At 33.6% G+C, this 14,359-nt stretch overlaps 2 protein-coding genes across 2 annotated transcripts; one reads left to right on the top strand and one right to left on the bottom strand.

Annotated features, from left to right (window-relative positions):
- The first annotated feature begins 276 nt into the window (after positions 1-276).
- Positions 277-3,966, top strand: LOC143632788 (cationic amino acid transporter 6, chloroplastic-like). Its single transcript, XM_077101213.1, has 5 exons — positions 277-664; positions 741-954; positions 1,037-1,385; positions 2,571-2,805; positions 3,258-3,966. Exons 1-5 carry the CDS (start codon positions 289-291, stop codon positions 3,824-3,826), a joined length of 1,743 nt encoding a protein of 580 aa, XP_076957328.1. The 5' UTR covers positions 277-288; the 3' UTR covers positions 3,827-3,966.
- Positions 3,967-11,918: 7,952 nt separating this feature from the next.
- LOC143632789 (F-box protein CPR1-like) lies at positions 11,919-13,643 on the bottom strand. Its single transcript, XM_077101214.1, has one exon. It carries the CDS (start codon positions 13,276-13,278, stop codon positions 12,145-12,147), a length of 1,134 nt encoding a protein of 377 aa, XP_076957329.1. The 5' UTR covers positions 13,279-13,643; the 3' UTR covers positions 11,919-12,144.
- Positions 13,644-14,359: the final 716 nt, after the last annotated feature.

The raw sequence follows: 14,359 nt of genomic DNA on the forward strand, positions 1-14,359 counted from the left end.
TTGATGCAAAACTACTATCGAGCCGGGGTCTCACCGGAAGCAGCCTCTCTATCCCTATGGGATAGAGGTAAGGCTGTCTACATCTTACCCTCCTCAGACCTTACCATAGCATTGCTATTGGTGGGTTATACTGAGTACGATGATGATGATGATGATGATGATGATGATGATGATGAATGTCACTATGTAGCTTTCTTTGTATAAATAATAACATTTCGTTCTCTTCTAAGTTAACCACATATATATAAGAATAATACATATATAGAGAGGGTAATGAGAGAGTTAGAAATGAACCATCACTCTTCTTTCTCAAGCTTAAAATCCTACCTCAATGCACTCCGTGACACTCCGAGCCGGCTCGTCCGGGCCGGCTCAGTGTCCACAACTTTCGACGAAACGAGCCGCGTCCGGCTCCGTTACGGCGGAACCATGCGTAAAACTCTCCGTTGGTACGATTTAATCTGTTTCGGCGTCGGTGGCATGGTCGGCGCCGGTGTGTTTGTCACCACCGGAAAAGCCACCCACGACAAGGCGGGCCCCGCCGTCGTGCTATCGTACGCCATTGCCGGATTTTGCGCCTTGTTATCGGCTTTCTGTTACACCGAGTTTGCTGTGCACATGCCTGTTGCTGGCGGTGCTTTCAGTTACATCAGAGTCACTTTCGGTTTGTTAATTTGTTTTATTTTCGGTTTTTTCGTATTTGTATTGGTTTATGTTGCATTCATGTCAGTTTGTTCCAGGCGAGTTCATGGCGTTTATAACCGGAGCGAATCTGATAATGGATTACGTGTTTTCCAACGCGGCCGTTGCGAGAAGCTTAACGACGTATCTCGGTACCGCCATTGGCGTTTCTGCATGGAGAATAACAATAGCCTCTATGCCAAAAGGCTTCAATGAAATTGATTTCATTGCCGTGGTTGTTATTATCATCCTCACCCTCATAATCTGTTACAGGTATGAGGTGTTTAATCGCTTTTAATTCCAACTTTTGACTTGTCATATGTGTAATAACAAATGTAATTTAATTTAATTGCAGCACGAGAGAAAGCTCTGTACTGAACATGTTATTAACGGGACTTCACATTTTGTTCATAATGTTTGTGATTATAATGGGGTTTACGCGAGGTGATTCTAAGAATTTCACGAAACCAGCTGACCCGACCCATCCGAGCGGGTTTTTCCCGTTCGGAGCTGCGGGTGTGTTCAATGGTGCTACTCTGGTTTACTTGAGTTACATTGGGTACGACGCGGTTTCGACGCTGGCGGAGGAGGTTAAAAACCCGGTTTTGGATATTCCGATTGGGGTTACCGGATCTGTGATCATTGTTACCGTTCTCTATTGTTTGATGGCCACTTCAATGTCAATGCTTCTTCCTTATGATATGGTATGTATTTAATTTGCAATTAATGGTGAATTAATAATTTACATTTCAAAAAATAGATTCATTGAATTTGTGTGTTTGCTTGTGTGTGATGATCAATTTACCACCGCTTGGTTTGCATGTAACACGTATTAAAGCATTTTTGTATAAATAGTAAATAATAAAATAAGAATGTTGTCATCTTGTTGGTCTAGCTCGTGGTATTTGTTGCATGACAACTAAGCTTTTGGATGAATATACATATATATTAATTTTTTATTGTGTTAAGAAGTAAATGGTTATTTATAAGTGCTAGCTAAGTTTTGAAATAACCAGAGGAGCTTGCCCCAATGGTCAGGAAGAGGATAGAAGACCTGAGTGTTCCAGGTTCGATTCTTGATTCCGACCCGGTTTTACCGACTGTCGAGGCTGTGGTGCCATTGGCTGGCTAAGGAGACGGGTTTCTCTGGTTGGGGGTGTGGCTTCGTCACCATACGGAGTTCAAGATGTGGGTCCGGCTCAGACAACACATCTTGACCGGTTGTGGGTTGTCGTAAGTCGCCGTTCAAAAAAAAAAAGCTAAGTTTTGAAATACATATTTTAGGTATCTTACTAATTAATAACAATAAATATTTTTAAAATATTGTAACTGCTGGCGCAGAATTTTAGAACAGAAAATTATTTTGTAACTTAAAGTTTTTGTTTATGTGAAGTGTGAAGTCACATTTGTTGAGTTGAGTGCTTGTTTTTTCTTTTAATTTATAAAATGTGTAATTACAAGTCATTCAAATTGATGTAAATATTTATGTATCAGTCCTCATTTAAAAATATTTATTGCATATAAAAAATAGGCCAAGTTGACTCATGGTCACTTTTTTCTCGTTTATAACTTTTTGAATAATTTATAAAAAATTAAACGCATTTCTTTGAAAACAAATGTTTTAAATTGTTCTTGTAAACGTTTTTTTCACTAAATGTTTGACATGCATCTTTTATACATAATTTTTGTCTGATTCAGTTGACGCCTTATCAGTTTATGACAATTTGAGTCAACTGAATTTGTGACGTAATCAAATGAACTTCAACCAATGCATAAATAGATTCGAGACCCAAAAGGAAATTCAAAAGCTAGAACCGTTATAATTTATGAAAGTGCTCGATCACAACGGGATTTCACAAGTGCACCATGTGTTGTTTTTTTTTTTGCAGATAAACCCTGAAGCACCGTTTTCAGGTGCATTTGTAGGGAAGTCAAATAGATGGAATTGGGTGTCGAATGTGATAGGGGTGGGGGCCAGCTTTGGAATCCTAACATCGTTGTTGGTAGCAATGTTGGGGCAGGCTCGATACTTGTGTGTGATTGGGCGGTCCAACATTGTCCCAGCTTGGTTTGCTAAGGTCCATCCAAAAACATCAACACCAGTCAATGCATCCGCTTTTCTTGGTAATTTTATATTATATTTATATTAAAAGTTTATCGATTAGTACTTGGTGTTGTACCTGTAATTTTGTTGTTAACGTGGTACTTTTTTAATTAATTATTAGTAATAGTGAATTTGTGGATAAACTCATAAACATTTGAAAGTCCTTGAAAGGGAAAGCTGATCATCATTGATTTAGGCATATAAAAGCTTTTTACCCATAGAACCATGTTCTATTCTAAAGTGGTGTTTGTGTGCAAAATCATGTGAGTCTTTTTTGCAGAAAAAATATTATATTATTCCTGTATTGGAAGACCAATCTCCAACATGTTGTGGTTTTTAAAATCATTAATGGGATTATATGATTAAATAGAATCTAAGTGGTAAAAATAGGCTGACTTTACTTTGACTATGAATCTTATTATGTTTTCTAAAAGTATTCAACTTGTTTATGACATAATTAATTAACTAACAGGGATTTTCACCGCGGCGATTGCACTTTTCACCGAGCTAGACGTCCTCCTCAACCTTGTCTCAATCGGTACATTATTTGTCTTCTATATGGTTGCAAATGCTGTCATCTACAGACGTTATGTATCAGTCGAGACCAGGAGCCCATGGCCCACACTGTCCTTCTTGATTTGCTTCTCGTGCACTTCGGTCATGTTCACATTACTATGGTGGCTGGTGCCACCTGGCAAGCCCAAGTTCGCTGTGCTCGCGGCCTGCTTATTGGTTGTCAATGGATTGGCGGTTGTGTTTAATTATGCAGTCCCTGAAGCAAGAAAACCCGAGTTTTGGGGGGTGCCATTGATGCCATGGATACCATGTGTTTCAATCTTTCTGAACATATTCTTAATGGGAAATCTAGATGGTCCTTCTTATGCGCGGTTTGGCTTCTTTTCGGCTGTAGCGGTGGTGGTTTATCTTGTTTATAGCGTCCATGCTAGTTTTGACGCTGAGGAAAAAGGAACTGGGACTCTTGAAAGTCGTATCAAGGAATCTATTGAACTTGGGGTGGTGACTCCTAAAGTACAAATATAGCCAATTGTTTTTGGTTGAATTTAGTGTTTAATTACATAAAATTTTGTACTTGAGAGGTAGGTGATTATATGGTATGAAACAACATACCGTCGTCGAATTTATCGTCTAATGACTTGACATGCTAACTTATTAGCAGGATATTATTATCATCATATATGCATGTTATAAATTGGTATAATCAGATCTTATTTTAGTTGTTATTTTGATATTTTGAAATTTGAATGATGGATTTTGGCAAGTTGCTTGCTTAGTGAATGAATGTGCATTTTAGTGCTTTAAGTTTGGTAATTTGTCTTCATACATTTAAGTGTTTATCATCTTTCTTTTTATATAAAAATACATTATTGATGGCCGGTGTGCATATTACTTCTATTTTATTATTTCTTTGGTTTATTTGCTAGTTGTGACATGAATTTAGTATTACTTGTTTGATAATGAGATATTTTTTTTATATAGTTACATGTTTTTGGGTTTACTCTGCATTTTAAGATGGTTTAAAACATGTATATATTTAGTTCTAAAGATACATGAGCATAGTATCACTTGTCACTCATCAAATTCATAGCACAATGGCCATTGAGTTTCAAGTTTATTCTCGCATGATTTGCACGATAGAAAATCATTACGTGCTAAGACCATTACGTTGTTTGCCGCCCTCCAAATGGAGTGTTTTCATTCGCCTTTTGGGCTGACACATGGCCCACACTCATTTACACTCTTTTGCTACTCACGTGTTTGCCTTACGCACCCCTTTGGAGTGGTGTTTGGCGTCCCTTTAGGCTAACTTGGATGGTGCCATGCCAGTACACACAATCTAATACCATTTTGTCTAAGACCATCCATGAAAGAAACGCAAGACTTCAAAATCGGCTCCAAACCATATAGAGGTCAATAATAAGGCTAGACATTTGTTTTTCAATAAACGTGGCTTAAATATAAGCGTAAAAATTTTATTTTATATGAGTCTAAGAGACATAACTCAAATTATATAAGGGTTAATAAAGAAAATATACATCTGTTTTCCTATAAACTTGGCCTAAATATATGTGAGAATGTAGAGATGTCAGTGAAGTCTTTTCTCACTGAAAGTTACGCAACTTAGATCTATCCTGAATTTAATTAAATTATAAATTCAAGAAATAAGATCATCTAATCGTGGGGAGGTGACATCGCCTAATCATGATATTTGCAGTTATTTTTGTAGCTCTCAAGTCCCACCGTTTATTTAGTGTAATCTTTTATATTTTAAAATTAAATAAGCTACGATACTAACTTATTTTATTATTTACCTAATATTGCTAGTACAACTGTACTGGTGACAAGAACTATGCAAACATAAGTGTCAGATAAAAAAAATAAAAAAATAAGATAGAAGAAGGATACTCGATACCGATACCGATACCGATACCGATACTGGAAGTTAAAAAAGGCTAGAGGAGGTCTAAAGGATAATTCATCATGTGTAAATATCCAATCCTACATAGTTTTGTTACAAACAAGAACTTACCGGAAGGTAAAAAAGGCTAGTTGGTTGTTATTTAACGCTAGTCAGTTTTTATAAGATAATTATCTATCGTTCACAACCAATATAAGATTTATGTAAGGGTTTTGCATCATGATTTTTAAAAAAGTTGCGCAATGTAAATAGAAGCATTATAGGTAAATGATAGTATTTAGGGAAAATTCTTAAAATATACTTAGTTTGGGAAGAGATTCCAAAAATATCATCCAAAGTTTAGAATTCCAAAAATACCCCCCTCTAACTCATCTTTGACGATGCGTTAAGAAGTCTATCTTTAACACATCGTCAAAGACGTGTTAGACTTCCTAACGCATCGTCGGAGATGAGTTAGATTTCCTAACACATCGGCAAAGATGTGTTAGACTTCTTAACGCATCGTCAACGACGTATTAGCCTCTTGTTTGCTTTTTTTAATATCATATTAATATAACTAATTCTACTTGTTTTTGTGATTTTATGACTTTTACTATATAAAGTTTTATATCATTTCGAATATACCGATAAAAAATACTTATTTTTATCTATATGTTGGCATAAATTTTATTTAAAACCGCCCGGGTCAAATTTTATTGAATATTTCGATATTAATTTGACATGACTCGGGTTTAAGTAAATTTATGTCGGTCCGTAGATAAAAATAAGCATGCTTTATTGGTATATTCGAAATAATATAAACTTTATATATTAAAAGTTATAAAAAAATATAGGTATAAATAGTTATATTAATATAATATTAAAAATAATAACCAAGAGGCTAACACGTCGTTGACGATACGTTAAGAAGTTTAATGCATCTTTGACGATGTGTTGGGAAGTCTAACTCATCTATGACGATGCATTAGGAAGTCTAACACATCTTTGACGATGTGTTAAAGATAGACTAGACTTTCTAATGCATCGTCGGAGATGAGTTAAAGGAATACATTTTTGAAATTTTAAAATTTGAGGACATTGTTTTAGGAATTTTCCTGGTATTTAAGTTTACATATTGTTTACAACAAATAATAAATTGATGATTTTAGCATAGTACTTTCCTATATTACAATCCCTAACTTGGTATAGTTGTAAAGATATTAAAATAGGTGTATAAAAAAGAAATTAGTGGTTAAAAAAAGAGGCTATTCTTATTTTAAAAGTATTAGGTGGAAGAAGACTGTTGGATCTAGATAACAACCTGTGCTTTTCTTTCCTTCCACCCTAATAAAAATTTAGTTAATATATATTATATAATGTAGTTTTACAAAAAAAAATTACATATAATTTGTGTTTGTATTTTCCAAAAAATATTCCTATATATATTCTTAAAAAAACAAATCATCTATGCATATATAAACTACTATTATATCTATATGTTGCTTAGTATCTTAATTTAATGAACGGAAAACTAAAGCAGTCATTTGAACAACGTAACATAGAATCTAGAGAAATCAATAGGTTGACAGTTAAAAACATAAAAATTAGAATGAAGTTGTTGTAAACGTATTAAGCAATTGCATAACACATTTAACTTATGATAACCCATATAGCATAGCTCAATCACGTCTTCAGCATGCAATAATACAAAACAAAGAAAGTCAGACACCGAGTATAATGAATAAAATTGATTTTTAGTTTTTGATAACATAAGCACTTTCGATCTATAAACCCACATATGCTAACGTATCTATTTACTCATTGACCTTATTTGTTGTAGTCTAATTTGAGGCAACAAATATTTGTGTAAACTAAGTAAATTACTTGGAAATTAACAGACATATGACTAAGAATTCGCTTTACTTTTTTTTTTTGGCTACCTTACCATTCCAAAATATTATGATAAATATAAAATGACAAATGGTGATTTTTTTGTTATAAATGGAATGATAAAGAATAAGGTATAATATAGGTTGAATGGTGAGGTTGAATGATGGGAAAAAAACTAAGGCGACATTGACGTGGCGAATAATACAGAATTATAAAGAGTGATTCATAACACATAGCCTAAGAATATAATATTATTTAGTTAAAAGGAGTTTGAAAAAAGTAGATTTTAAAGTATGATTGCCCCTAAAAGTTGTGTTTGAAAGGGGATTAATTAATTGAAAGCCGCTTTTATATAGTTACATGTTTTTGGGTTTACTCTGCATTTTAAGATGGTTTAAAACATGATATGTAGTTCTATTGATAGATGAGTATCGTGTCACTTGTCATTCATTTAATTCATAGCACAATGGCCATTAAGTTGTAAGTTTGTTCTCGTATGATTTGCGCTATAGAAAATCATAACGTGTTAAAACCATTAAGTTGTTTGGCGCCTCCTCCAAATGGATGGTTTTCATTGGCGTTTTGGGCTGACACATGATCCACACATTTATCTTCACTCTTTTGCTACTCACGTGTTTACCCTTGCACATCCCTTTGGAGTGGTGTTTGCCGTCTCTTTTGACTGACTTGAGTGGTGCCAGTGCCAGGCCAGTACACACAATCTAATACCATTTTGCCTAAGACCATCCATGAAAGAAACGAAAGACTTCAAAATCGGCTTCAAACCATATAGAGGTCAATAATAAAACTAGACATTTGTTTTCCAATAAACGTGGCCTTTATACAAGCGTAAAAGTTTTATTTTATATGGGTCTAACAGACATGACTCAAATTATATAGGGGTTAATAAAAAAAATAGACATTTGTTTTCCTATAAACTTGGCCTAAGTTTATGTGAGAATGTAGAGATGTCAATGAAATCTTTTCTTACTGAAATTTACTTAGTTTAGATCTGACTCTGAATTTAATTAAATTGTAAATTCAAGAAAAGAAATCATGTAATCGTGGGGAGGTGACAGCGCCACATCATGAAATTTGCAGTTATTTTTTCTCCTTAATGCTCTCAGGACCCACCGTTTATGTAGTGTAATATTTTATGTTTAAAATTAAATAAGCTAAGATACAAACTTATTTTATTGTTTACCTAATATTGCTAGGACAACTGTACTGGTGACAAGAACTATGCAAACATAAGTGTCAAATAAAAAAATAAAAAAATAATAAAATAAGTAATCGATACCGATATTTAGAGGAGTTCTATAGGATAATTCATCATGTGCAAATATCCGATCCTACATATAATTTTTTTCAAACAATAACTTACCGGAAGCTTAAAAAAGGCCAGTTGCACGTTAACGTTAAGAGTTTTTATGAGATAATTATCTTTTGTGTTCACAACCGATGTAAGATTTATATAAGGGTATTATATCATAATTTTAGAAAAAGTTACGCAATGTAAAAATAAGCATTATAGGTGAATGATAGTATTTAAGTTTACATATTGTTTACAACAAATAATAAACTGATGATTTTATCATAGTACTTTTCTATATTACAATCACTGGCTTGGTATAGTGTAAAAATATAATATTTAACTAAAAAGTTATAAATACCATTGTCACTACATATATGGTTAACATAGGTGTATAAAAAAAATATCACTGGTTGTTGAAAAAAAAAGAAAAAGAAAAGAAGCTATTCTTATTTTAAAAGTATTAGGTGGAAGAAGACTGTTGGACCTGGATAACAACCTGTGCTTATCTTTCCTTCCAGCCCATTTTATGACAAGCCTTTTTCCCTAATAAAAATTTAGTTAATATATTATATAATGTAGTTTTTGAAAAAAATTTTATATATAATATGTGTGCTTACATTTCCAAAAAATAATCCTCTATATATGTTTAAAGAAACAAATCATCTATGCATATATAAAATAGTTTTATATATGTATATTCGAGTATCTTAATTTAATGAACTGAAGACAAAAACAGTCATTTGAACAACGTACCATAACACCCATAGAAATCAATAGTTTGACAATGAAAAAACAACAAAATAGAACGAAGTTGTAAACGTATTAAGTAATTGCATAACAGATTTAACGTGTGATAACCCTATGCTATATATCTTAACCACATCTTCAGCGTATAATAATACAATACATTGAAAGTCACGCACCGAGTATAACTAATAAAATTGATTTTAACAGTATTGAATAACATAAACGCTTCCGATCTGTAAAACCATATATGCTAACGTATTTACTCATAGATCTAATTTGTTGTAGTCTAATTTGTAACAATTACTTGTGTAAACTAAGTAAATTAATCAAAAATTAAGAAACATAAGACAAGAATTGCTTTAATATTTTTGCTACCTTACTGTTTCAAAACATTAATATAAAATTATAAATGTGATTTTTTTTATATAAATGGAATGGTGGAGAATGAAGTATAATATAGGTTGAATGATGGAGATAAAACTAAGGTAACGTCGAAATGATTGATGGAGAGTGATCCATAACGCATAACCTAAATATATAATATTATTTGTAGAACATAGTTTGAAAAAAGGTAGATTTTAAAGTATGATTGCCCATAAAAGTTGTCTGAAAGGGGACTAATTAATTGAAAGCGGCTTTAGTATGCATGCCTTTAATTGTGTTGGTTAACGCTATTAAATCTCAACAAATTTATGTTGTTTAATCAGGTATATGTTTGATCAATAAGTGGTGTTACTTTCATTGTCGGTCTAGGTAAAAAACAAAAGAATAAAAATATCTTTTGAGATTTAATGGATTTTGAAGTCAATTTGTACTCTTAAAAGTTAAAACGGCCGATTATCATTGATTAATCATCGTAAGTGCTTGATTATGTAATTCTTAGGTTGAGTCAAGATCCATCAAACCCACCCATTTGGTAATTGGTAAATAGGTATGTCGCTTGCCCATTTGCTTCTTCATGTACGTTGTTTTTAATAACATCTGAAACCACACTCAATAACCAAGTGAATTTATCTGAGAACCATCCATAAATAATGATTTTGACGCTTTAGACTTGACACACCCAGAAATACCATAAAGAAGTGTTACTTCATTTTAGTAACGGTTTTCACGTGTAAAAGCACAAGCTATGGGCTCTTCTTTATAAAATAACTAACATGATTTATATTTATATGTAATGACAATTTGTTTCTCTATCTTATTGAGATCTTAAAGTGTTACAACATTCTAATATCAAGGTTTTAAAACTAAGCAAGTACTTGAAGATACGATAATAAAAGATTTCAAACTTGTATTGTGTAAACATTTTTCTAAAACTATATAGCATTTTCAAATAACTTTTTTTTTGTTCATAAGAATATTATTAATTATATGGGTGCATTTCTCATAACCTGTTGGTTGAGAGTTCGGGTCACTCCGTTAATGATGAACTAAATCGGTAGCCCACGATAAAATATAATAAAAGTGAGACAAAATGGTTGGTTCTCAAGGATCTGAGCATGCCGCACACACTCGCAGGTTGAACATTCGAAATAAAGCTCATGAATTAAAACTGATAAAACATTATACAAAATCAAAACACTCATGTTGAAATGCGTGGTTGGTCTCACGAAGTTGTCAAATGTGCTTCCGTGTGGCGTTCTCAGTTGCTTTTGAGGATCAACCACAGTTTCTCGCATATAGATTAGGGTAAATGGTTTTGTTTGTTCATGGACCTATCAACTCGAAGCTCTCAATCAGTAGGACCCAAGAAGTTACAATCTTGGTTAATCGTTAAACTACCATCTAAATATAAACAACAATTGCTAGAAACCCACAGACTAAAAACAGATTTGGGTAGATGCTTCGACACAACCGATTGAAAGTCCCACCCACAACTAAACACAACTGAGTAGATACGATCTTAAAATATCTAACACGTCATATTTGGGTGTCTTTAAAAGGGTGCTGCTAAACGTGACATACGGGAACAAAGAATTGGCTTTTATAACATGCCACGCTAGTATTTAATTATATAAAAGTATTACTGGCTAACTGAAAATACCATTGATGCGAAGAGCAGAAAAAACAAACAGAAAAACAGTTAATGGTTAAAGCGCCCAACTGTGCAAATTCTCTTAAAACACATGTAAAGGCACTTGCATGAGTGCACCGAAAACCGTCTTTACATTGGATGGTTTGGTGTTTTGATGATCCCAATCCCGGAACCTGCCCCCATCATGATCCCTCAATTGGGGCGGCTCCATATTTGCATATATTGTTAAAATACTTTTATGGGAGGGTTTTATCGAAAACCTGACTTTGTAATAACTTTTCGCATCACTTATTTTGCTTCTCATATTTATTTACATTTCATTTAACTAACCAAGTTCTAGTTTTAGCAATATTATACACTTTGATGTTTCTCTAGTCTTATAAATAAGTGACCCATGTAAATGTTTAATCATGCATAAAAAAGAAAAGTGTTATTAGATATGTTTCAGAAACATGATCAAACAGTAGCTTCTTTATGTTTTTGAGATGACCTGGTTAAACAGTTGATATGATCATTAATATTGTTTTTGATCATCTGATGAACAAGACATTTCTGTGATCTTTCATTCCAAGATTGTAAAGTATTACAAAACTAGTAAAACTCACAATGCTCGTAAACATGCAATCTCTTAAGCATGTCACTCATTTGCAAGTAAACATGTAAAGCAGATATTAAAGCAAACAATTATTTCATCACATCATTCATGAGACCAAAGTTTAAATATCATTCAAGAAACATAATCTATGATCATATCAAGATTCATGATATCAATAAAAAAAAGGACATATCATATTCACACGTTCAAAAAAGATATAAATGAACTGAAATAAATCCTAAGATTGAACTAAGTGTCATAAGATCGAACTTAATTATTGCTTTTGGTTTTATGTATAGTTCGGATTCGGTTACAGGTTGACCAACAATACGCTCACAACCAGTTTCAAAATGTACAAATGCTAGATAAAACACATACCAGAACAATCAGAAGGTGAAACCAAACTTTCCACGTACTCGATGGAGCGTATATCATTGATGTGATAAATCTTGTTTACCATGTTGGAATAGGATTGCAAGTTTATCCCCTTAACATCACCAAGAATTGGCAAGTCGTCGAGCGTGGTATATGAATCTTTAAATATGTCGCAAATAACATATTGGAATGAGGTGTTTTTAAAAATAAGCTTTCCATTACCCAAAATACAAACGGGGTAAGAAAAATGTTTTATCTGAAAAGGTAATTTGAATGAATGCGCTTTCGTCCACGAGCACTCTTTCATCAACCACACATCGAATCTAAGGTGATCAACATAGTTAATCAAACAAAGGCATCCGCCAATGGATCCCAAATGATCCCCCTCCATGTATTTGAGTCCATCGGGTAGTTTTATGTTTGAAAATACCATCTCCTTAACATTGAGGGTCAAGATCTCGAAATTGAGCGATACACCACGGAATGGTATCCAATTGGATGGTTTGGTTACCCAATGCAAAACACCATTCAGAAACGTACCAGCATCACCGTGAAAGTAAAATTTTGTTGTAAGATATTGTGATTGTGCGCACCACGAACTAGTTTTAAGATCAAAGACACTGCATGTATACATTAGGTCATCTGGAACGTCACGACATATTCGAAATCCAACAATCTTTAGGTCATCTTTGGTCGCCCCATAGCCAAATCCAAACACATCGGGGCGGGAAGGTAAAGGTGGACCTATTACCAAAGCTATCTTCGATTCACAAGTAAAGGGATTGTATAGGATCAACTTACAACGTGAGGACTTACGATTAGTAAGAACCAAAAGCACAATGCCGTTTAATGTTCCAACAATGGAAACTTTTGTGCATTCATCCTCGTCGTCTAAAGGAGAAGGAAGTAATCTAACCATATGTTGAGCGTCGTTGACATCTATAGCCACGAGAGGCCGGGTGAATGGCAAAAGCATCATTCGACGTGATCTCGACTTCATAAAGTAAGGATTTGAAATTAGACCATTCCAATGCTTTGACACACACCGGAACCGTAGTAAAGGCTTTCCGGGAAGCCGAGCAAGGATGTTGTGTAGAATGTCATCACCTACGTTTGCCATAACTATTTCGATGTTGTTTTAATCAATGGTAATGGAATGAGGAGAAGATGATCATAGGGTGCAGTGTGCTTGTAAAAAACGTACGAAGGAAACCCTAATTCGGTTCTATATTCTATGGTTTGTTTTGATTAATATTGGCTTCTTAAATAACGTGGTTTCAAAAATTTGATTATCCGTTGGGCTTTAGTGATTTGGGCCTCATAAACAACTATGCAACAAAGTGGACTTTTCATCAAATAAAATAATTATGAGCTAAAGGAAATTAATAAATAAATAATATAACATTAATAAAATGAAATTAGATGAGTAATGTTAACAAATGTAATACATATCGTATAGATTAAAGTCTTTGGTGCTGTCGGATATTTACAAGTATATTGTGAAAGATGCGAGAGTAGATACTTTAATTTAGAGAGAATGTGAAGTGTGGCCAATGAAAATGTGGAAACAGATTCATGGTGGAGACTAGGGTTAATATTACTTTTTAAATGGTTTGGTTATTTTTGTTTATTTGTTAGTTTTAGTTAGTGTTCAGTAATCAAGCTTCTAACTCACCCTTAATTATATATAGAGCTCTCGTGTTAGTAAGTATGATGGGTTGCCATAAACTTGACATTTAGGATAAGTAATGGTGTCAAGGAACAAATGTGTGGTTAGTTTGGCTTCATGAATGCTCAAGGTGTGTGCGGCTGAAAGGAAGAAAGAGGTGGCTTTTATAGCTTTAAAGTTGTGAACTTGTGATACAAGTTTAAATTAACATCTACTACTCTACTAGTCATAATGGTTAGATGCATCATGAATTGACTGACTATTGGCCCGGATAGTCAAAGAATCAACCTTTGAATATTTATACTACTCTATTTGTTGCATGAGTCGTGTCATTTTTGTTTCTTCACTTCTTTTGAGCGCTGAATTTCTTTTGTCGTGCGTGGAACTTGTACCCAATACTTTTAAAACCTTTCTAACTCAAGGTGTTTAAAGGCCTTGCCTTTTCCAATAAACCACCAATTCATTAGTTCTATTTCTTCACTTAATAAATAGATTTGTTTCGACGTTCTTTTTCTTATTCATATATCATTAC

The sequence above is a fragment of the Bidens hawaiensis genome, unplaced genomic scaffold, assembly GCF_021521415.1.
Source record: "Bidens hawaiensis isolate Kalapana, Puna unplaced genomic scaffold, B.hawaiensis_p1.1 tig00006534_1, whole genome shotgun sequence".
Lineage (NCBI taxonomy): Eukaryota > Viridiplantae > Streptophyta > Magnoliopsida > Asterales > Asteraceae > Bidens > Bidens hawaiensis.

Bases quoted from the DNA above. Each gene is read 5' to 3' on its own strand.
- LOC143632789 (XM_077101214.1), bottom strand. From the start codon at position 13,278: ATGGCAAACGTAGGTGATGACATTCTACACAACATCCTTGCTCGGCTT.
- LOC143632788 (XM_077101213.1), top strand. From the start codon at position 289: ATGAACCATCACTCTTCTTTCTCAAGCTTAAAATCCTACCTCAATGCA. The intron at 1,386-2,570 runs GTATGTATTTAA...TTTTTTTTGCAG, and splicing joins TGCTTCTTCCTTATGATATG to ATAAACCCTGAAGCACCGTT. The intron at 2,806-3,257 runs GTAATTTTATAT...ATTAACTAACAG, and splicing joins CAATGCATCCGCTTTTCTTG to GGATTTTCACCGCGGCGATT.